Here is a 25038-nt window from a genome sequence, read left to right as displayed (position 1 = left end):
TAAATCGGGATGATACCATTTATTGGCTAACTAAAAAGAATAAGAATAAGCAAGCTTTCGGCCTTGCAGCCTTCGTCGGGCTTAAATCCCGTTTGCTTGCAGGCTGATTTAAACTGCCAAGAGTACGTACTCACAATTTCTTTGTGGGAGAGGTTTCACCACAATATCAGCCATACAGCGCCCCCTGATGGTCTGTTTGTGAAAAGGAATAGATTTCTCATGTAAAAGGGGGTATCAGCTACTGATTGGGATAAAGTTCAATTCTTGGTCGGAGTTTCCCTTTAAAGCAAACAGGATTTAAGCCCGACGAAGGCTGCAAGGCCGAAAGCTTGCTTATTCTTATTCTTTTTAGTTAGCCAATAAATGGTATCATCATGATTTAAAACTTGAAACAACTCAGATGCAGTTGAAGTACAGACTTTCAGCTATAATTCAGTGGGGAGCACAAAACAATTGCATAAAAATGTGAGGTTCTAAGGGTACGTACAGACATACGATAACGATCGTTCGTTCTGAACGACGAACAATGTTAAAGGAGGTATCTGCCAATGATCGTTTGAAGAAAGGCTACTTTGAACATCGTTCGTGTACGAACGATCTTGGAACGAGCGTTGCGTGCGCAACATGATTTATAAACTGATTTCAAACACAAGTGTCAAAAAGAACTGTTTGAGCTTGTGCAAAGCTTTGAGAACGAACGATCAACGACCGATCGTTGTACAGACATTACTTTTTGAACGATGGTCGTTGGAAAAGATCTGGCAGAATGGATCGTTCTTTACCAACGACATATCTCGTTGGTCGGTCGTTTTAATGATCGTTCGTGCACTTTTTACGAACGATCGACGGGCAATGCCGTCGGTAACGATCGTTTTAAACGACTATAGTCGCATGTCTGTACGCACACTAAAGCATTTTTTTACACAATCCCTTCATTTCAGGTCAAAGGTAATTGGAGAAATTAAATAACTGGGCATAAAATATTTATTTCTAATGCTTGATTGGTAGAAAACCCTTTGCTGGCAATGATGGCAGCCCAAAATTTGAAAAAATAAAGTTGTCTCTATCCTAATAATTATGGACCTAACTGTAATTCTATGTTGATGCAAAGTTTCGTATAGAAAGTTATGCAGCTTGACAATAAATGGACCAATCAAATTTCACCTTTGCAGGAGATGATTGGTCGATTTCAAGCTCCATACATTTTCAGATTCTCAAAATCCTGCATCAACTTATCAGTTATTCGCATCTCAGTGACCTTCCCTAGTCACAACTGCGACATCCAGCTGAGCTGTTATGCAAACTGACATTCATATATCATTTTAATGTGAATTTTAGTACATTATAAAAGTAATAATTTTATATAAGGTGTCATTTGTATAAACAAGTCCTTTGGAGTGTTCACACATACAACTATTGTCAGCTCCTGTACCAATTCTACTTGATTTTCAAACCCCGTCCTGAAATCAATTAATTTGATATGTTTAATATTAATAATGTATTTATTGAATGAATTTTGACATCCGTAATAAGCCCACGATAGTGCAAACAATACAACTTGATTGTAACACACACACACACACACTTTGTACACACACACACACACACACACACACACACACACACACACTTTGTACACACACACACACACACACACACACACACACACTAATAAATGGGAAAGTTATTTGAATGAAATTTGGCACACACATAGTACATTACCTGGAATAACATATAGGATACTTTTTTATTCCCATAACCAAAAAGGGGAGGAGACAAATACCAATGTCACTAGGAAAATGTAAACTGCAGCCATTCTTACACTGTTAATGGTCGGGTTCTCAAACTTTTCACAGTTGGGCACTGGGTGCCTGGGATTAATATTCAGAAAAGTGGGTGGAGCCTACAAACTCCAATCAAAATTCACCTATTGATTTTTGAGGGTCCATGTGGTTCTTGATGTGTTCTGTATTGTTTCTCCACCCAGTGGCGTAGCTAAGGAGCTGTGGGCCCCGATGCAAGTGGTACAATGGGCTCCCCCAAGCACTCTATACATCACAATTGATACGGCGCACCAAAACCTGATAATAGCAACTACAGTGTCAGTGGTGCAAGAAGGGGATGGGGAACAGCTTGTTAATGATTACCACTATTCAAAGTATCTATAGATGTGATTATCATGAGCACAGGACCAATAGAGAGATAATACTGTGGTTGAGGGCGGGCCCTTTGGGGCCTCTCTGGCCTGAGGGCCCCAATGCGGTGGCTACCTCTGCACCCCCTATTGTTATGCCCCTGTCTCCACCCTCTGACTTTGTCTCAGTGCCCACGGACTATACCCAGTGCACATTGCATGGAAATGGAAATTGCCCAGTCTACTAATCTACATCGGGTAGGGGCAGGTGGCATCGCTCAAGAGTGCCGACATCTGAGGGGCCCATATGGGCCCCATAGTCATTAGATACACCACTGCCAGCGCTGTGAGGGTCACCCGGGGTAGGCAAGGGAAAGCTGTGGACACTGGGATGCCCATTAAAGTTTTGCTGGTCTGGCCCCAAGATTTATGATTTGTGAAAATGAATTTATACTTGGAAAACAATATTACCCCAAGAAAGCCTAGATTGTCCTGAAAAAAAACAAAACAACATATGTGTCACTTACACTGCAGGTAATAAAGTTATTGTTGTATCAATAGTGACACCGCTTACTGTATATGCCAAAATTGACAGGATTCTTAAAGAGAACCTGAGATGAAACAAAAAAAAAATTCATACATACCGGGGCTTCCTCCAACCCCCTTCGGCCTGATCTGCTGGCCATGGAAGAGCAACGGGGGAGCGCACACGGCCGCACTGCACCTGAGCTGACTGGCCCCGAATAACCGATGTTACTAGGAGCCATAGCGGGGGATCGAGTAGGAGGAAGAGGATGGCGAATGTAGCATTTAGGCTGAAGAGGAAGGCTTTAGGCTGGAGGAAGCCCCGGTATGTATGTAAAAAAACAGGAATGAAAAGTGGTTAACAAAACATGCAGCATTTTACAAGACGCAGAAGGGAGAGAGTGCAGGAGATTGGTGAGACCAGGCTATACTATCCCAGTCTTCAGCTGTCCAGTATTGGTGATCCTGTGCCCACCGCAATCTCAGCTTGCTTTTCTTAGCTGACAAGAGGGGAACTTGACGTGTTTTGATGTGTAATGATTTTGGATATGTTTTTCTGATTCCCTATATTGAAATGAATAATTGTGTATGGTACCATAGCCTCTCTCTCAGCTTGAACTTGTTTGGCCATTCTCCTGGAACTTCTCTCATCCACAAGGGGTTTCCAAACAGTATGCTCTTTATAGTTACAGGAAGGGGTGATACATGCAGTATATGGAAATCAGAGTACTGTATGCTCTCTATGTTTTCAGAAAGGGGTGGTACATGCAGTATGCTCTCTATGGTTACAGGAAGGGGTGGTGCATGCAGTATATGGGGACTGGACTGCTCTATCCAATCAGACATCAACCGTTTCCACATGCAGGTCAAAGTAGCAAACCCCTTTCCACACCCCGGATATCGTAGTGGTGAAATTGAAGTGTGTGGTGACGTTGGCATGAAAAGGAACCTCCAACACAGCTTTCTGCACAATGAACTTTTCCTTCACCGCTTTTCGAGGTGGGACCCGTGACGGGAACGATTTGGACAATTCCACCTGGAACACCAGAAAGTGATAATTAGGGATGCTGCAAGACAAAGTGAGGATAGAACAGTATAAATACCTACTGTAAATTATATATTTATATACTTTTTTTTCAAATGGAATTTCTGGAGTAGCCCTAAAATTACCAATCTAATCTCCCATATTGATTATAATAACCACTGGCCCCGGCCCTCACCTCTTTGTTCAACCTCTCCCTCTCCACCAGCAACTTCCCCTCAGCTTTTAAAGAGGCCAAGGTACTTTGCCTGCTGAAAAAACCCTCCCTTGACCCCCCCTCCCACCCCCCTAAGTACCGCCCATTCTCCAGCCTCCCTTTTGACTCAAAGCGCCTTGGACGCCTGGTCCACAGACCCATCACGCACAACCGCAGCACCAACTCCCTACTCGACCCCTAAAATTTGGATTCCAGTCCTGCCCACTCAGCAGAAACAGCTCTTGTCAAGGTAGAAAATGACCTTACCATTGCCAAAGCTGAAGGCAACTACTCAATCCTGCTACTCCTTGACCTTTCCTCAGCGTTTGATACAGTTGACCATCCCCTCCTCCTCCAATCCCTACAGTCCTTAAGGATTTGCGACAGTGCCCTGGCCTGGATCTCCTCATACCTCTCTGATCACCTTCATAACTTCTTTCTATGGTTCCTCCTCAACTCCCACCCCCCTCTCGGTCAGAGTCCCCCAGGGCTCTGTTCTGGGCTTCCTGCAGTTCTCAATTTATACCTCCTTCATCTGCAAATTCATCTAACAATACATATATTAACATATATCTGTACATCAGTCCTGAAAATGGGGCAAATGAGGAAGTAAGAGGGATGTAAGGACTGGGTTCCCAAAGAGTTGGTAGCCAAGAGGAAGCTGTAATGGGCTCACACTTGCCACCTTTGAACCTACCCATCTAGCTCTCTATGCTACATGAGCGGAGATGGCTGGTCACCATGGGGAGGGAGCTTAGAGAGTTGGATGAGTAGTCCCATGCAGCGTGCCCATCCAGCTCTCTTTGCTCAGGGAGTGGTGACATCAGTGCCACTCCAGGATGGTGAGCACGGGCAGGTAGAGGAAGGAAGGGGGCGAGGAGGAGAGGTGACAGCCAGCACACCTGCGGTGCAGTCCGCCATGCCAACCCATATTCTTATCAGGATATGCAGCTACTGTGCAGGATGTAGTTCAGGGTGCCCATGGGCTCTCAAAATTAACCACCCTGGCGTTCAATTAAATGCGGCCGCGGGTGGCTTCTTTTAAAAAAAAGGTGTCTAAGTTGGTGTAGCTAGCACTAGGCTAGCTATACTTTCCCCCCAAGTCCCTCAGCACTGTCCCCTCCCTCCGCTCCCCGCAGGCGATATTTACCTGGCCGCGATCCCGCGATGGCCGAGACTTCCGCCATAGCTTCAGGCATTGCTATGGCGACGATCGGGCATGACGTCATGCGCAGTTCCGATCGCCGCCACCCCTGAAGGCTATGGAGGCAATGGAGAGGCTGCGCCGACGCGGGCTCCGGGGGGTATGTATAAAACAGCACGATCGGGGGGATCAGAGTGGGCCGGCGGCGATTGGAGGGGTGATGTAGGTAGCAAAGTGCTAGCTACACCCCCTCCGAAAATTTGGTGGAAAAAGACCCTCCAGGGGCTGAGCAATCCATCGCGATGTAAATGAACGAGCTGAGCTCGTCATTACCGCCAAGGTTAATAAACATCCAGCCCTGCTGCTCTATATATAAAATAGTACATGTGTGGCGCAGACTAGTGCCTGTGTCCTTGACTGCATCTTTGGTAAAACAGGTGATGATGTGTTTATTTGTAAAGAAAGAGTGGGGAGGATAAACATGTTGCTATGGGACACCATGCTTTTGAGCTCCACTTCTGAGGCAGAGCCACGTATGAGAATCCACCAGCATGATTATTCTATGTGGCCTCCAGCATTGACATCTCCCCATCATAGTTCTGGATCTGTTCCCACCCTCACGGCAGAGTCGGGGACACAAGCACAGGACTCCCAGCATTGAGACACGGTACCTTGTGTGTATTGGTCTTGGTTAGATCCCAGGTGTAAGTGGTGCTGCGGTCAATACCAAACTCCTTAGATCTGGAGGTGATAACTGGAACTGCGCCTTTAACAACTGCCACGGCTCCCGCATCAAATATGAAGTTGTCATCTAGAGAGAAGGAGCTGGTGACCTCGTATGTCTTCTTCACCCTGGAGAAAGAGCGATTCTGATCAATACAACAATGCTAATGACTGATCATCCCTACACAGCGTACATCAAAAAAGGGCGTCGGGAAAAAAGGGCGCGTGGTGTAAACATTGTAAATATTGTGTAGAATTTCGTTTACAAATAGTGTTTCAACAATTTATAAATCATTAAATAATGTGTATGAAATCGGCAATTCTTAAACTGTTAATCTTCCCTGTTTCTAAACTGAAACTTATAATTAGAGATGTCGCGAACCTCCGATTTTCGGTTCGCGAACTTCCGCAGAAGGTTCGGTTCGCGGAAAAATTCGCGAACCGCAATAGACTTCAATGGGGAGGCGAACTTTGAAAAATAGAAAAAATTATGCTGGCCACAAAAGTGATGGAAAAGATGTTTCAAGGGGTCTAACACCTGGAGGTGGGCATGGCGGAGTGGGATACATGCCAAAAGTCCCGGTGAAAAATCTGGATGTGACGCAAAGCAGCGTTTTAAGGGCAGAAATCACATTGAATGCTAAATTGCAGGCCTAACGTGCTTTCAAACATCTTGCATGTGTATACATCAAACAGGGAGTGTAATTAGAGTACTGCTTCACACTGACACACCAAACTCACTGTGTAACGCACCGCAAACAGCTGTTTGTGTAGTGACGGCCATGCTGGACTACTGCGCAACATGGCGTGATTGCCCTTCCTCACTCAGTGATGTCAGGTAATGTGTGACTTCCTTCTCAACTTTGCATGGCATTGTTAAAAAGCTTACGTTTTGTTTTTAATTTACATTTTCTACTTGCTGTGTACTTGTTCAGTACCGCTACAATGAGAATCCTGTGGAGGCGGGCAAGTCTGCCATTGTGACCCCGGGTAATGGCCAGGGAATGAGAGGTTTGAATCCGGTGTGGAGCCTGAGCAACGGCTACCACTACACATCCAAGGAGGGCAGCGGGCAGGCATGCACGCCCGCCCGCCCCGAGGTAGTGACCAAAAATAACAATACAGGAGGAGGACTTTCGAGGCCCTGCTGTGTATTTGAAATGAATGTACTTTAAATCCTTTAACGAGAACCAGTTATGGCGGGCAAAGATGACACCACATTCCTTTCACGAGAATCATATGGAGGCGGGCAAGTCTGTCATTTGTGACCCCGGGTAATGGCCGGGGAATGAGGGATGGAATCCGGTGTGGAGCCTGAGAAATGGCTACCACTACACATCCAAGGAGGGCAGCAGGTAGGCATGCACGCCCGCCCCGAGGTAGTGACCAAAAATAACAATACAGGAGGCGGACTTTCAAGGCCCTGCTGTGTATTTGAAATGAATGTACTTTAAATCCTTTAACGAGAACCAGTTATGGCGGGCAAAGATGACACCACATTCCTTTCACGAGAATCATATGGAGGCGGGCAAGTCTGTCATTTGTGACCCCGGGTAATGGCCGGGAAATGAGGGATGGAATCCGGTGTGGAGCCTGAGAAACGGCTACCACTACACATCCAAGGAGGGCAGCAGGTAGGCATGCACGCCCGCCCGTCCCGAGGTAGCGACCAAAAATAACAATACAGAAGGCGGACTTTCGAGGCCCTGCTGTGTATTTGAAATGAATTAACTTTAAATCCTTTAACGGGAATCCGTTATGGAGGGCAAGTCTGCCATTGTCACCGCGGGGAATGAAGGTTGGATTGCGGCCCGAAGTGGGAGCCTGCTGAGACCCATGCTGTAGCTGCCCTGACCGTGCTTTGCAGACCAGGCATCTGTGGTCAGATGGACCCTTGAGCCAGCGGGAGACAAACCAAGTCGAAAGCATTTGCCAAGAATGTTTTACGGAGGGCAAGTTTTTTTGCCCTTTTTTTAAATTTTTTGAAAATGATAGATGGTTGTATTTTTAAATTGTTTGAAAGTTTAGATGGTTGTATTTTTAAATTGTTTGAAAGTTTAGATGGTTGTATTTTTAAATTGTTTAAAAGTGTATCCATTCTTCCTCCCCCCAGCCACGAACAATACCATGGGAACGTGGAGCAGCAGAAGCCCCCTGTGACGGCTGCCACGGTTGTTCTCCGCTGCTTGTCTTTTGAGGGGTGCTTCTTTTCCTCAGGTGTTCTTGCCATAGCTGTTTGTGCCTTCTCTCCAGGTGCCTTCGTAAAGCACTTGTCCCTACGTGACAGTTGGCCTTTCCACGGCTCAATTTTTGCTGGCAGAGACAACAGATGGCTTTGCTCCAATCTGAGACACACACGTGAAAAAATTTCCAAACCGCTGAGCCCCCCTGGGCTGATGGCGCTACGGTGGCATCAGCAGCTGACGTTGAAGGGCATGTTGGCTGTCTGGCCATAGCTGGCGATACATGGCACCGGACACTGCCCCCAGCTGATTCTGAGGACGAGCTCCCTTTTGTATTGCGTTCCGGAGTTGGAGCCTGATCAACGTCTACCACCACACATCCAGGCAAGGAGGGAAGCAGGTAGGCATGCACGCCCGCCCCGAGGTAGTGACCAAAAATAACAATACAGGACTCAGGAGGACCTTTTGCGGCCCTAATTGAAATGAACTAACTTTAAATCCTTTAACGGGAATCCGTTATGGAGGGCAAGTCTGCCATTGTCACCGCGGGGAATGAAGGTTGGATTCCGGCCCGAAGTGGGAGCCTGCTGAGACCCATGCTGTAGCTGCCCTGACCGTGCTTTGCCGACCAGGCATCTGTGGTCAGATGGACCCTTGAGCCAGCGGAAGACAAACCAAGTCGAAAGCATTTGCCAAGAATGTTTTACGGAGGGCAAGTATTTTTGCCCTTTTTTTAAATTTTTTGAAAATGATAGATGGTTGTATTTTTAAATTGTTTGAAGGTTTAGATGGTTGTATTTTTAAATTGTTTGAAAGTTTAGATGGTTGTATTTTTAAATTGTTTGAAAGTGTATCCATTCAAGTGCAAGTTATGCACTGACTGCCAGGTATAATGTGCAGTCACAGATGCAGTGAAAGGTATGCAGTGACTGCAAACAGCCGTTTGTGTAGTGACGGCCGTGCTGGACTGGTGCGCACCGTGACGAGAGTGCAGGTGATGGTGGCTTTTCAGCCCATATGCTTGCCCGGCTGATGTAGCTGAATGACAGAACAGTGACTTTCCAGCTGATCAAATTTGGTCTGACCACAATGAAGCAACGACCTTAATATCTTTTGTGTGCCACCCCCACCCGAGACACTCAAATAGCCGGCGGTCATTGCTTCATTGTGATGCGCAAGCCCCTTCACCGCTGCAAGGTAATGATCACGAAGAGGGATGGGCACATGTACACGCACCAGAAAAATTATTCTAGCGGCCGCTGCTAGCAGCGGCCTTAAAAATTCAGGAATCCGCCTAGAGTCCTGGACCCTGTTGGTAGTGGCGGAGAAGGCAGTCAAGCGGCCTGCAGGCAGAGATGCTGTGTGTGGGGAGTGGACTGACTTAGTCTTTGGTCGTGCAGTAGCCCTCCGTGATCCATTCCTCATTCATTTTGATAAAGGTCAGGTACTGAACACTGTCGTGACTTAGGCGACTTCTCTTCTCAGTAACTATGCCTCCAGAAGGTCCTTTCTGACAGGACGCTTGCGGCAGGGCAAGAGAGAAGTTGTATGGCAAATTGGGACAGCTCTGGCCACAGGTCAAGCCTGCGCAACCAGTAGTCCAAGGGTTCATCGTCGCTTTTCGCAGAGTCTACATCCACACTCAAGGCCAGGTAGTCGGCTACCTGCCGGTCCAGGCGTTGGTGGAGGGTGGATCCAGAAAGACTATGGCGAGGAGTTGGACTAAAGAACGTCCGCATGTCCGACATCACCCTGAGATCGCTGGAGCGTCCTGTTCTTGCCTGCGTGGACTTGGGAGGAGGAGGGTTACTGCCAGTGGTACCTTGATTGCGTTGTGCAGCCACATCACCCTTAAACGCATTGTAAAGCATCATCGACAGCTTGTTCTGCAAGTGCTGCATCCTTTCCGCCTTTTGTTGAGTTGGTAAGAGGTCCGCCACTTTGTGCCTGTACCGAGGGTCTAGTAGCGTGGCCACCCAGTACAGGTCATTAGTCTTGAGTTTTTTGATACGGGGGTCCCTCAACAGGCTGGACAACATGAAAGAGGACATCTGCACAAAGCTGGATACAGAGGTACTCTCCATCTCCTCTTGCTCTTCCTCAGTGACGGGACGCAACTCCTCTTCCTCCCCCCAGCCACGAACAATACCACGGGAACGTGGAGCAGCAGAAGCCCCCTGTGATGGCTGCCGCGGTTGTTCTCCTTCCGCCGCCTCTTCCTCCTCCACAGAAACACCTTCCTCATCATCACCATCATCAGAGTATGACTCCTCTCCTTCCCCACACGACTCCTCTTCTTCCTCCTCCTCCCCCCTCTGTGCTGCCGCCGGTGGAAACATCGGGTTCCTGTGTAAATGGCTCCAATGAATCCTGCTGCCCTAACTCTTCTTGTTCACGCTCCTCCACAGCTGTATCCACCACTCTACGCACGGCACGCTCCAGGAAGTAGGCGTAGGGGATGAAGTCGCTGATGGTGCCCTCATCGCGACTCACCAGTTTGGTCACCTCCTCAAAGGGCTCCATGACCCTGCATGCATTTCGCATCAGTGTCCAGTTGTTGGGCCACAACATCCCCATCCTCCCAGATTGTGTCCTTGTACTGTAATGATACAGGTAGTGGGTGACGGCTTTCTCCTGGTCTAGCAGGCGAGAGAACATCAGCAGGGTGGAATTCCAGCGAGTCGGGCTATCGCAAATCAGGCATCTCACCGGCAAGTTGTTTCTACGCTGAATCTCTGCAAAGCGTGCCATGGCCTTGTAAGAGCGCCTGAAATGCCCACACAACTTCCTGGCCTGCTTCAGGACGTCCTCTAAGCCTGGGTACTTGGACACAAATCTTTGCACGACCAGATTAAGCACATGTGCCATGCAGGGTATGTGTGTCAGCTTTCCCAAATTCAACGCAGCAATGAGATTGCTGCCGTTGTCACACACCACGTTGCCGATCTCAAGCTTGTGCGGGGTCAGCCATTGCTCCACCTGTTTGTTAAGAGCAGCCAGGAGAGCTGCTCCAGTGTGACTCTCCGCTTTCAGGCAAGACATGTCTAACACTGCATGACACCGTCGCACCTGGCATGCAGCATAGGCCCTGGGGTGCTGGGGCTGTGTAGCTGGGGAGGAGATGGCGGCACCAGCCAAGGAGGAGGAGGATGACGACAGCGAATCGGTGATAGCAGGTGGAGAGGAGGTGGCTAGAGGCCTGCATGCAAGCCGTGGAGGTGTGACAAGTCGGTCCTCTGCGCAGCCACGTACTCCCTGCTTGCTGCCATCGGTCACCAGGTTGACCCAATGGGCTGTGTATGTAATGTAGTGGCCCTGCCCGTGCTTGGCAGACCAGGCATCCGTGGTCAGGTGGACCCTTGACCCAACGCTGTGTGCCAGAGATGACACCACTTGCCTCTCAACTGCACGGTACAGTTTGGGTATGGCCTTTTGAGAAAAATAATTGCGGCCTGGTATCTTCCACTGCGGTGTACCAATGGCCACAAACTTACGGAAAGCCTCCGACTCCACCAGCTTGTATGGTAATAGCTGGCGAGCTAATAGTTCCGCCACGCCAGCTGTCAGACGCCGGGCAAGAGGGTGACTGGCAGACATTTGCTTCTTCCGCTCAAATACTTCCTTTACGGACAGCTGGGTACTGCTGTGGGCAGAGGAGAAGGAACCGCTCAAGGGAAGAGGCGGTGTGGAGGAGGGTGGCTGTGAAGGTGCAAGGGAGAAAGTGGATGAAGACGATGCACCTGAAGGAGGAAGAGGAGAAGGAGTTTGGCTTGTCTTTTGAGGAGTGCTGCTTTTACTCAGGTGTTCTTGCCATAGCTGTTTGTGCCTTCTCTCCAGGTGCCTTCGTAAGGCACTTGTCCCTACGTGAGAGTTGGCCTTTCCACGGCTCAATTTTTGCTGGCAGAGACAACAGATGGCTTTGCTCCGATCTGAGACACACACGTGAAAAAATTTCCAAACCGTTGAGCCCCCCTGGGGTGATGGCGCTACGGTGGCATCAGCAGCAGCTGACGTTGAAGGGCATGTGTGCTCCCTGGCCATAGCTGGCGATACATGGCACCGGACACTGCCCCCAGTTTCTGAGGACGAGCTCCCTCTGCTTCTATCATGGAGTCGTCTCCTCCTACTCCTCTCTGACTCCTCCTCTGAACTGTCCCCCTGGTCATCTCCTCTACCGGGAACATATGTGGTATCCGTATAATCGTCATCATAATCCTCCTGGCCAGCTGCGCTTTCCTCAGACACCTCCTCAAGTGCACCAACTTCAGGTGGTCCACCATCATCCCCATCCACACACGTTACGTCCATACTATCGCCACCTAACTCAGACGTATGAGGTGGTGTACCTGCGCCTTCTTGTTGTTGTTGCAGTAGTGGCTGGGAATCAGTGATTTCACCACCACCACCAAATAACTCCTGCGAAGTGTCAAATGCAGCGGATGTGGTGCTTGTTGTAGCGCTGGTGGCTGCGGGAGATGAGGTGTTCTGTGTTAAATACTCAATCACCTCCTCACGATTTTGGGAAGTGATGGCACGTGCCTTCTTCTGAGCACTGTATTTTGGGGCAGGTCCACATGAAATCACAGCAACACCACCTCGCACAGCCACAGACCTGCCGGTGCCTGGTGGCCTTCCTCTGGGTCTGCCTCTACCTCTTCCTCTACCTGGTTTGTCCATTTTGTCCATCTCGGGGGTATGCTAGCTATATGCAGTGAGGTGGGTTCTCACTCAACACAACAGGTAGTTAGATGCAGTGAGCTGGGTTCACTCAACAGTAAAGGTACTTAAGATGCAGTGAGGTGGGTTCTCACTCAACACAACAGGTAGTTAGATGCAGTGAGGTGGCCAGGTGGGTTCACACTCAACACAACAGGTAATTAGATGCAGTGAGCTGGGTTCACTCAACACAAGGCTAGGTATATGCAGTGATGAGGTGGGTTAAGTAAACACAACAGGTACTGGGTAGTTAGATGCAGTGAGCTGGGTTCACTCAACAGTAAAGGTACTTAAGATGCAGTGAGGTGGGTTCTCACTCAACACAACAGGTAGTTAGATGCAGTGAGGTGGCCAGGTGGGTTCACACTCAACACAACAGGTAGTTAGATGCAGTGAGCTGGGTTCACTCAACAGTAAAGGTACTTAAGATGCAGTGAGGTGGGTTCTCACTCAACACAACAGGTAGTTAGATGCAGTGAGGTGGCAAGGTGGGTTCACACTCAACACAACAGGTAGTTAGATGCAGTGAGCTGGGTTCACTCAACAGTAAAGGTACTTAAGATGCAGTGTGGTGGGTTCTCACTCAACACAACAGGTAGTTAGATGCAGTGAGGTGGCCAGGTGGGTTCACACTCAACACAACAGGTAGTTAGATGCAGTGAGCTGGGTTCACTCAACACAACGCTAGGTATATGCAGTGATGATGTGGGTTAAGTAAACACAACAGGTACTGGGTAGTTAGATGCAGTGAGCTGGGTTCACTGAACAGTATACAGTAAAGGTACTTAAGATGCAGTGAGGTGGGTTCTCACTCAACACAACAGGTAGTTAGACTTAGATGCAGTGAGCTGGGTTCACTCAACACAACGCTAGGTATATGCAGTGATGAGGTGGGTTAAGTAAACACAACAGGTACTGGGTAGTTAGATGCAGTGAGCTGGGTTCACTCAACACAAAGCTAGGTATATGCAGTGATGAGGTGGGTTAAGTAAACACAACAGGTACTGGGGTATATGCAGTACTGGGTAGTACAATGTGCAGCTCCCTGTCACACACACAGGCAGTCAGTCACTGAATGTGCTGGGCTGCTGGCAGTGGCACACACACTATCAATTAGCAAGGCTGTGCATGCAACAAAAGTGTCAGAAAAAAAAAATGTACAGGTTGAGCTCTGAAAAGAGCTGTTGCTGGGTGCTTTAAAAGCAATATTAATCAGTCAGGAACAAGCAAAGCAGCCTAGAACCTAACTAATCTGTCCCTAAGAGAAAAAGTCTGCAGCAGCTGTCCCTTTCCTCTCTCTAGCAGGCACACGAGTGACTGTAATGGCCGCCGGACCCTGCCTTATATAAGGGGGGGGGGGGGGGCTCCAGGGCTTACTGTAGCCTGAATGGCTACAATGTGCCTGCTGACTGTGATGCAGAGGGTCAAAGTTGACCCTCATAGTGCATTATGGGGCGAATCGAACTTCCGGAAAAGTTCGCCTAGCGCAGGCAAACGCGAACCCCCAATGTTCGCCTGGAACCGTTCGCCAGCGAACCGTTCGGTACACCTCTACTTATAATTAGGTTTGTTAAAAAAAAAAGTAATATTTGTTTAAACATTATAATTATATATTGTTATGAATAATCTTGATTTATCGTTTATTATTATAATAAAATGTGAAAATATTGTTTATAACAATGATATTAATATAAGTACATTCATAATAACTGTTGATTAGTATTATTACAATTGTACTTAAACTACACCTAACCCTACTCTCACACAGAACCCTCCCTGTACCTATCCCTAACCCCTAGACCCCCTGGTGGTGCCTAACCCTAACCACCCCCCTGGTGGTGCCTAAACCTAAGACCCCCCTGGTGGTGCCTAAACCTAAGACCCCCCTGGTGGTGCCTAAAACGAACCACCCCAAAGCCCTCCCTGTACCTATCCCTAACCCCTAGACCCCCTGGTGGTGCCTAAACCTAAGACCCCCCTGGTGGTGCCTAAACCTAAGACCCCCCTGGTGGTGCCTAAACCTAAGACCCCCCTGGGGGTGCTTAAACCTAAGACCCCCCTGGTGGTGCCTAAACCTAAGACCCCCTGGTGGTGCCTAAAACTAACCACCCCAAAGCCCTCCCTGTACCTATCCCTAACCCCTAGACCCCCTGGTGGTGCCTAAACCTAAGACCCCCCTGGTGGTATCTAAACCTAAGACCCCCCTAGGGGTGCCTAAACCTAAGACCCCCCTGGTGGTGCCTAAACCTAAGACCCCCCATGGATAATAATGTTTTACAAACATTAATAAATAAAAAAAATTAAATAAAGAAATGTAAATCATTTTTTTGGGTGGATAATAATGTTTTACAAATAGTGACTGTAAAAAATATATTGGAATTTACGTTACGTACTGATCGCTTTATTTTGTGAATAATAATGTTTTACAAACAGTAAGGGTTAAAATGTTAAATAATGTTTTAATTAAATAGGATAAATATGTTTAGTATTTTTATAAACGTTATTCGTCACGGGCTCATTTTGTAAAGTTAAATCATCACAAGCACAGTTATAAAACATTAAAAATCTCCGGGCGCCGTTTGTAAAACGTTAATAATCTCCGGCGCCCTTTTTTCCCTGTTCGGTGCCCATTAAACAATATTTATAATGGGAGCATGGCCGGATTTCCGCACAGGCCACCTAGTTCTATGCCTAGGGCGGAAATCTACCGATAGGAGAGCTGGGGCGGGTGTCACACACTGGCAGCAGAGAACAGCTGTTTTTCGGCAATCAGCTGTCTGCAGCCACGCTGTGCTCCTGCCCCAGTATCTCCTGCCAGCGTACATGGCACAGAAAGGGCGCCCCTTCCCTCTCCACTCTGACACTGAGGGGGAGGGCTGAGGAGAGGGAGTTTCAAACCAAACGAGGAGGAAGAAGAGAAGGGTAACTAATGTCGGCGTGTGTACTTCTGGGGATCGAGGGAGAGAAAGCAAGTGTCTGTGCATAACAAGTGTGGCGTACGTTAAAAAGGGGCGCTGGGAAAAAAGGGCGCCGGGTTTTTAACGATAAGCATGGATAACGTTTAAAAATGTATTGTACTGTATTTCGTTTAAAATTAATGTTTTTTAAAGTTATAAATGATTAAATAATGTGCATTAAATCGGCAATTGTAAAAACGTTAATCTTTCGTTTAAATACTGAAACGTATAATAACGTTAAAAAAAAAAATTACTAAGTAACCCTCCCTGTACCTACCCCTAACCCCTAGACCCCCCTGTTGATGCCTAAACCTAAGACCCCCCCTGTTGGTGCCTAAGTAACCCTCCCTGTACCTACCCCTAACCCCTAGACCCCCCTGTTAGTGCCTAAACCTAAAACCCCCCTGTTGGTGCCTAAACCTAAGACCCCCCTGTTAGTGCCTAAACCTAAGACCCCCCTGTTAGTGCCTAAACCTAAGACCCCCCTGTTGGTGCCTAAACCTAAGACCCCCCTGTTGGTGCCTAAACCTAAGACCCCCTGTTGGTGCCTAAACCTAAGACCCCCCTGTTGGTGCCTAAACCTAAGACCCCCCTTTTGGTGCCTAAACCTAAGACCCCCTGTTGGTGCCTAAACCTAAGACCCCCCTGTTGGTGCCTAAACCTAAGACCCCCCTGTTGGTGCCTAAACCTAAGACACCCCTTTTGGTGCCTAAACCTAAGACCCCCTGTTGGTGCCTAAACCTAAGACCCCCTGTTGGTGCCTAAACCTAAGACCCCCCTGTTGGTGCCTAAACCTAAGACCCCCCTTTTGGTGCCTAAACCTAAGACCCCCCTGTTGGTGCCTAACCCTAAGACCCCCCTGGTGGTGCCTAAACCTAAGACCCCCCTGGTGGTGCCTAAACCTAAGACCCCCCTTTTGGTGCCTAAACCTAAGACCCCCTGTTGGTGCCTAAACCTAAGACCCCCCCTGTTGGTGCCTAAACCTAAGACCCCCCTGTTGGTGCCTAAACCTAAGACCCCCCTGTTGTTTTTTTCGTTTAAAAATAATGTAAAAAAAAAAAAATGTACTGTTTTTCGTTTAAAAATAATGTTTGAAAAAAATATTGTACTGTTTTTCGTTTAAAAATAATATTTAAAAAATTATAAATCATTAAATAATGTGTAATCATGAGAAGCAGTAATAAAACATTAAGTCTCCGGGCGCCGCTTTTAAAACGTTATTTTTCACCGGCGCCCTTTTTTCCTATCGGGCGCCCATTAAACGATATTTATTATAGGAGTGAATGGCGGCGCCCGATTTGTCCACTAGCCTCAGGCGCCCGAATTTACTGTTTCCACAAGTGTGTCTCCCTACTGCTGCCAGTACTACAGTGACTCATTCCTTGGTGAGCTCTCTCTCTCACCCTTCCTTCAAGCCTGGAACTTCGTTGAAGCTGCTCCGTGCTTGTGTCTGGTCTGGAAGAGACCAGCAATCACTGCAGCCTTATCTGTCATTAGATTACAGGCTAGAGCTGCCTTGCTTTCAGGGTGAGGAAGAGAGCAGACACAGGTCCCTGCAATGATGGAAGCCCGTGAGAGATGCTCTCAGCAGAAATGTCCTCACATCTTTCTCATGCTAGCTTGATAATTCTCTGCAGTTCTCTCTAGCTGTCCTCCAAGAATGATGCCTTCTGTATCACCACAAAACTATACCTTTCCTTTTCTCTCCCATCTCTCCATTCCATCCTTCTCTGGCTGTGTTTCCCCTTACCTCCTCTTCCCCTCCCCCTTCCAGTCTCTAAACTTTATACACCTCTCACCCTGTCTTTCCTTCCTGTATATTATACTGTATGTCCCTCTCCAAACACATTCCACCAATGTGTCACCCTAGGGCCCGGTTCAGAGGGGTGTCCTGCAGCGTTTCGCTCAAATGCTTTTCTGCTAGCGAGCAGAAAAGCAATTGGCGGCTTTCGACTGCGTTTCCCAGCATGCAATGATTTTAACACCTCGTACCTTGCAGGATCGCCTAAGTGCCAGGCAGATGACAACAACGGTACCACTTGTATCACCGCTGTCCATTCATTTTAATAGACAGTACTTAAAGAGTAACTGTCAGGCTGCAGAAGCTAATTTAAACCTCTATTCTCCTGTGTTAAACAGTTTAGACAGAAGCCAAAAAGACATTACTAAAGATAAAAATCTCTCTTACATTTAATGTGTGCTTATCAGCAAAGCTAAGCTCCTAAGGAAGACGCAAGCCGCATTCCATACTGCAAAGCATTCTGGGGCCCTCCCCTCGGCTGCTAAGGAGAAGACGGGATCAAGTTTCAGCAGCTTCTAACTCAGTCCAGCCACAGCACAGATAAATCTCCGGGGCAGAGTACACTGCAGGAGTCCGCTATTGTTCCTAGCCACATGGCTCATTAATATTCACTGCACACTGTGTTATTCTGTACGAGCTCCTCTGTGAATAGGGAAGCAGGCAGGACATGACGACACATTTGGCTTCACAAACATGGAACCTGCCATGGGCTGTCAGGAGCATCATTCTCTGCATATACTATATAAATATTCTGTGAAATCCAAACGTGGACAGTGAAATGCATATGTAATGTAAGTACAGCCAGTATTTAGCTACTGTTATATTTGTTTATTTTCTCTGAGACCTTATACCTAACAGCTCCTCTTTAAAGAGAATCTGAAGCAAGAATAAATCTCGCTGATTCTCTTATATATAGCAGGGGCATGTGTGCCCCTGCTAAAACGCTGTTATACCACTCAGGGGCGTAACTAGGCCCCACCGGGCCCCCCTGCAGATTTTCAGAGCGGGCCCCCTCCCCCCCTGGGGCCCGCTCGTGGCCGGTTTTTGGGTGCTGGAGGGGTGGCAGCATGAGGGGAAAGCCTTGCCCACAGTCGGCGGGGAGAGGGGAAGTTCCCCCCTCTCACTCACCTCGGGGCTCTCCCCTCTGCGCTCCCCTCCAGCTAGTGAATGTGTGTGGGCAGCAGCGGCGGCGGGATACATACCTTCTTCCTTGCGTTCCATCGCCGCCTTCTCGCTCTAGCGGCTGACGTCACTTCCGGAAGCGGAAGTGACGTCAGCCGCTAGAGCGAGAAGGCGGCGATGGAACGCAAGGAAGAAGGTATGTATCTGCCGCCTCCGCTGCTGCCCTCTGCCCACACACATTCACTAGCTGGAGGGGAGCGCAGAGGGGAGAGCCCCGAGGTGAGTGAGAGGGGGGAACTTCCCCTCTCCCCGCCGACTGTGGGCAAGGCTTTCCCCTCATGTTGCCACCCCTCCAGCCCCCCAAAAATGGCCCCGAGCGGGCCCCAGGGGGGGGGGCCGGGCCCCCCCGCGGGCGCAGGCGCTGCAGGGCCTATTGTTACGCCCCTGATACCGCTGCTGAACGGGGGTCCCTTACCCCCCAAATCCCCTCCGTGCAGCGTGGGGATCACTTCCTGGTGAGGCAGGGCTAACGGCTATAGCCCTGCCTCTCAGTGCATCTGTCAGCGCTGATCGCCGCCTCTCCCCGCCCCTCTCAGTCTGCCTTCACTGAGAGGGATGGGGAGAGGCGTCTCCCCGCCCCTCTCAGTCTGCCTTCACTGAGAGGGACGGGGAGATGCGGAGATCCGCCGCCTGATAAACGCGCCAAGAGAGGCAGAGCTACAGCCATTAGCTCTGCCTCCAGCAGCAGCAAAATCCACGACAGCAGGGGGGGATTTGGGGGGTAAGGGACCCCCGTTCAGCGGCGTTTTAGCAGGGGCAAACATGCCCCTGCTATATATAAGAGAATCAGCGAGATTTATTCTCGCTTCAGATTCTTTTTAAAGTGTACCAGAGCTGTGGATAAAAGCAGATTTGATACCCACGCATTCTCCCAGCCCTACAAAAAGTTCAGCCACGATCAGCCCTGGTAATTGCGTCAGTCGGATCCAGTCTGTGTCTTCTACGAATGCGCAGACCTCCCACCCATGGACAATAGACCCAGACTGACGCGACTGAGATAGTTACTGGGGCTGATTGCGGCTGAACGGCAGACCGTGGAAGGACGGCGAGGGACACAGACGTGTTTATGGGGCTAGAGGAAGCCGCGGGTAAGTATCAAATCTGCTTTTATCCACAGGTCTAGTTTCCTTTAAGCGACCAGCAGGTCACCCGTGTGAAGTAGTCCTAAGTATAAGTATTTATATAGTGCTGTTACAGAATGCATACTGTAGTCATGTGACTTCACTGATTATCTTCAGAGGAGCTCACAATCTAATCCCTACCATAGTCATAGTCTAATGTCCTACCATATTATCATTATGTATTTATGTAGCACTGACATCTTCTGCAGCACATTACAGAGTACATAGTCATGTCACTGACTGTCCTCAGAGGAGCTCACAATCCAATCCTACCATAGTCATAGTCTAATGTCCTATCATATTATTATTATTATTATGTATTTATATAGCACTGACATCTTCTGCAGCACATTACAGAGTACGGTACATAATCATGTCACTGACTGTCCTCAGAGGAGCTCACAATCTAATCCTACCATAGTCATAGTCTAATGTCCTATCATATTATTATTATGTATTTATATAGCACTGACGTCTTCTGCAGCACATTACAGAGTACATAGTCATGTCACTGACTGTCCTCAGAGGAGCTCACACTCTAATCCTACCATAGTCATAGTCTAATGTCCTACCATATTATTATTGTGTATTTATATAGCACTGACATCTCCTGCAGCACATTACAGAGTACATAGTCATGTCACTGACTGTCCTCAGAGGAGCTCACACTCTAATCCAACCATAGTCATAGTCTAATGTCCTACCATATTATTATTGTGTATTTATATAGCACTGACGTCTTCTGCAGCACATTACAGAGTACATAGTCATGTCACTGGCTGTCCTCAGAGGAGCTCACAATCCAATCCTACCATAGTCATAGTCTAATGTCCTACCATATTATTATTGTGTATTTATATAGCACTGACATCTGCAGCACTTTACAAAGTACATAGTCATGTCACTGATACCTAGCTTTTAATCTCCCTTAACCGCTTTTTTTTTTTTTTTTTTTGTAAATGATATCCTGATCTATCAGTATCACTAACCACCCCATTTTTTCATGTCTGAAAGCCCTTTTCTAACCCTACCGTTGTCATGGGGCGGCCAGTGATAGTGGGCCTTGGGCAGTAAAAAGTACAAATCCGGCCCTGAATGGGAGTGAATGGGGCGCCCTTTTTGTCCACTTGTCTCATGCGCCCAAATCTCCTGCTTCCCCTACACATCCCAACCGTTACAGCCCAATACTCCTGAAGGCTCAGCACTCAATATGCTGGAACTCCATAGCCGCCAGTGGTGGAAAAGAGCAACTCGTGTATTTTTGTCTACCAAAAAATGAATAATTGTATATTGATTGGTTGATCCATCCCTGTACTGGAATCCATGGACTACATCTCCCAGCATGCATTGCAGTGTACACTACACTGCCGGGAAAATAAAACGAACATGGCGTGCTCCATAAGGATGAGAGGCCTGAGGAGCAGCTCACCGTAGGTTAGTAATGCCGCTCACCGCTTACCCCATTTTACCCCTTTTTTTTTTACCACTAGATGTCCTCACACTCACCATCAGTGTGCTTAGAACAAGCACCCTGACAGTAATCATAAAGTGTTAAATATCGATATTAAATACCAATATTTTACTATAGCTAAACTTAACTCTCTACTCTCACACAGACTCCTCCCCCCTGACGCCTAACCCTTAAAGAGAACCTGTACTGAGTAAAAATATTTAAAATAAACACATGAGGTAACTTCAAATGAACATTACATAGTTACCTTGCCATCAGTTCCTCTCAGAAGCTCAACATTTTATTCTGACAATAATCCCTTCCAGTTCTGACAATATTTTGTCAGATCTGAAATATATCAGTTGCTGTCAGTAAAATATCAGTTGCTGTCAGTTATAGCTGAGAGGAAAACTGATGTACCAAGTAATGTCCATGTTTCCCTATGGCTCAAGTGGGCGATGTTACAGTTTAACTGTGTGCTGACCAGAAAGCTGTTATGGGTAATGGCCATTTTCAAAATGGAGGTCGGAAAATTCCCTTGATCACAGTGAACAAACAGGACGCGGGAGAGGAGAAAGACACTGAGGAGTAGGCTACATGGAAGGTAAGTATGACTTGTGTATGCTTATTTTGACTTTTAATGTTCAGTTCAGGTTTTCTTTAAACACTCTCCTACCTGCACAAACCGCCTACCTGACGCCTAACCATTAACCCCTCCACCTGCACAAACAGCCTACCTGACGCCTAACCCATAAACACTCTCCTACCTGCAAAAATAGCCTACCTGACGCCTAACCCATAAACACTCTCCTACCTGCACAAACAGCCTACCTGACGCCTAACCCTTAACCCCTCCACCTGCACAAACAGCCTACCTGACGCCTAACCCTTAATTCCCACCACCTGCACAAACTGCCTACCTGACGCCTAACCCATAACCACTCCCCTACCTGCACAAACTAACTACCTGCCAAAAAGCAAGTTCTCAGGTGCCGCCACAGGCACTATAAATACAGTATATGGGCATTTGGGTGCCCATGGTGTCCGATATTTAGCGGGCACTGTACCAGCGCCCGCCATTTGCTGGGTGCCCAAATTTCCAGTTCCGCGCCCAAATACTGATAAAATACATTGGCGTCTATGACGGCGTCCAATTAGTCCACTTGCTGCCTGTGCCCAAATTTTCTGCTTCCCGTTGAGGGAGCAGACGGACTAGAAGGGACTGGAGGCAGCCCCATAAGTAAAAATTCTTTCCTCCCTTTTGCCTCAGGTTTACTTAAAAAATAAACAAAAACAATGCTCCAGTCCTCAGAACATCAGTGAGTTTTGAAGGTCGCATATGATTAATCGGCCCTCAGAGCTCTCCGCCTACAGACAGTGCTGAAGGTTTTGGCATTGCCTGTCTACTTACACATAGGTGGTCTCCAGGTCAATGCTGCTCCCCTTGTTATTGTAGGCCCTCTCCACCACCACCTCATTACTGGCTGATAGAACTCTGCCGCGGTCAGCCAGGAACTCCAGACTGGTAATACTCTGAATTGTGTGGTCCTGAATAAACGTCAATGCTGCATAGTTGTGGTAATCTACCCCCAGGCTCTTCACTCTCTTGATCCAGTTATTAATAGTGGTGATCATTGGGGGGCGGCCCATATACATCCTTCCACCCTCTTTGGCAACACACCAGAGGTTGCCATCAGGATCAAATGCCATGAAATGATTTAGGCTACTCCAGTTCCCAGAGCCGATGGTGGTGCTGGTTTGGATCCATGGCTCATCTGGTCTCGTAGGTGGCTCTCTTTTCACAAAGTAACTTTCATCGGCCGCATAGAGGATCCCATTCCCATCAAAAAACAAAGCGCTAAATGTTTCCCATGAATTGTCACCAATTTCTTTGGCATTCCAGGGTTCTTCTTTGTTGGTTGGTGGTGGGCCTTCATAGAATTTCCCAAGCAAGGTCACAGCATAGAGATGACCATTTGGGTGGAAAAAGATAGATTTGAACTGATCCCAGTCGTTTTGTCCAACTTGTTGAGCTTCATCAAACCAATTCTGCTTAAAGCTTGCAGGCACAGGTCCTCGGTAGAGATCTGCACCACGTACGACGTAGAGGAGCCCGTCGGGGCTGTAGGCCACAAGCCCTGCGTCATCCATCCTCCCAAGCTTCATAGATCGTGCATGAAAGTTATCAGAAGGATTGGAAGGAGGCAATCCAACAAGAATTTCACTGTTGAAAAGGGCAAACAGTAGGAAGTCTAGGAAAGAGAACATCAAACATTCTCATGATATATCAAAAGATGGTTGGTGCCTATTGCTTCTTTGACACAACAGCACATAACACTGAAAATCCACATTGACAAAAAACACAGTCCCACCTTGTGGCGACCTTGCACACACACAGTCTAAGCATGTAAGCATGTACGTATAAACATTCAGGTCATGGTATATCCAAAGAAATATAAACAAAAACAAGGTATCTTATCTTACCGCCTTTGAAAGCTAAATGCACTGATATAATCAGCAGTGGAGGTGCACTAGCGAACAGACGTTCCTGCAACACTTACCACCGCTAGTGAATTTGTGATTTAAATGAAGTCTAATGACTTCAGCTGTGACCACAGGCAGCGGGGGGGTTAACTTACCCAGAAGTCTTCACTGCCGTCTTGAAAAAGGAAGCGCGTTAGTGTGTCCTGGAACGCGGCTTTCATTACGCCTATGACGCGTAATAAAACGCAGATGGCACTGAAGACTTCTGGGTAAGTTAACCCCTCGTTGCCTGTGGTCACAGCTGAAATCATTAGACTTCGATTGAATCACAAATTCGAGTCCTTCTGGACTTGTGAGCCCAATGCCTGAGCACCGTCCAGGGGAGACACCTGGGGGGAGACGAGTCAGGAGTCCGTCAGTCATCAGGAAAACAAACTCTGTTACCACTGTGCTCCCAATTGAGACCTTGCAACCTCGATTTTTCCAGCTTGCCGCATTGATTAATTGATCGATCCAGGTAGTCATTGATCGCTCTGGATGAACTATTTCTGCCAGATTTGATCATTATGATGGAATCAGCCGAATACCGATTTTGGAAATCGAGAAAAGTATGGGCACCCTGACTGGCCCATCTGTTAGCTTCTCTTAGGAATACTGTGGGATGGTGGTGTTTTCTATGTACAGAGATGAAGTTATGCGCTGTTACTGCCAGGGGAGTAGGTGCAGAGGTTGCGACCGCATCGGGGCCCTTCATCAACTACAGTATTAACTCTCTATTGGTCCTGTGCTCATAATAATCACTTCTATAGATGCTTTGAATAGTGGTAATCATTGACAAACTGCTCCACATCCCCTTCTTGCACCTCTGACACTGTAGTTACCATTGGCAGTCTTTGGTGCGCCTCATCAATTGTTAGGCATAGAGTGCTTGGGGGGGGACCCCATTGCACAACTAGCATCGGGGCCCACAGCTCCTTAGCTACGCCACTGGTTACTGCTCACATTATACAGAGCTGATCTGGAAAGTGCTGAGTTTGTATCTACAAATGTGAGAATTTCCTTCCATCAGGAAGGAAGTGCTGAGGCCAGGAGGTCATGTGACCAGCGTGTGTCAGGCGTGTGGAGGACACGCATCCCCCTCAGCATGTGGATATCTGTATGTCTGTCTCAGTGCTGGCTTATGTATGGTAGCCTCCATGTCGGCATATGGCATGTACAGAGGTGGTGACGTCCCATAGACCTGGCGGGCCCCCACAAGAGACAGACACAGAACTCTGCAGTACTTACTAGTCATGGTCAGGCGGGTCCGCTGTCTCCTGCGGCTGCAGAGAGTCTCTCTTGTAGGCTGATGATGACACCGGGATGTCTGCTGCTCGATGT

The 25038-nt window shown here is 47.9% G+C and overlaps 1 protein-coding gene across 1 annotated transcript; it reads right to left on the bottom strand.

The window, feature by feature from the left end:
- Window positions 1–1474: 1474 nt before the first annotated feature.
- Window positions 1475–25038, bottom strand: LOC137562615 (tachylectin-2-like). Its single transcript, XM_068274127.1, has 4 exons — window positions 24946–25038; window positions 22586–23426; window positions 5713–5893; window positions 1475–3695 (listed from the first exon to the last, which is right to left on the bottom strand). The coding sequence occupies exons 1-4, from the start codon at window positions 24950–24952 to the stop codon at window positions 3498–3500; spliced, it is 1227 nt and encodes a 408-aa protein (XP_068130228.1). The 5' UTR covers window positions 24953–25038; the 3' UTR covers window positions 1475–3497.

Source organism: Hyperolius riggenbachi, chromosome 1 (assembly GCF_040937935.1).
Source record: "Hyperolius riggenbachi isolate aHypRig1 chromosome 1, aHypRig1.pri, whole genome shotgun sequence".
NCBI lineage: Eukaryota > Metazoa > Chordata > Amphibia > Anura > Hyperoliidae > Hyperolius > Hyperolius riggenbachi.
This window is presented reverse-complemented; position numbering and strand designations above follow the sequence as displayed.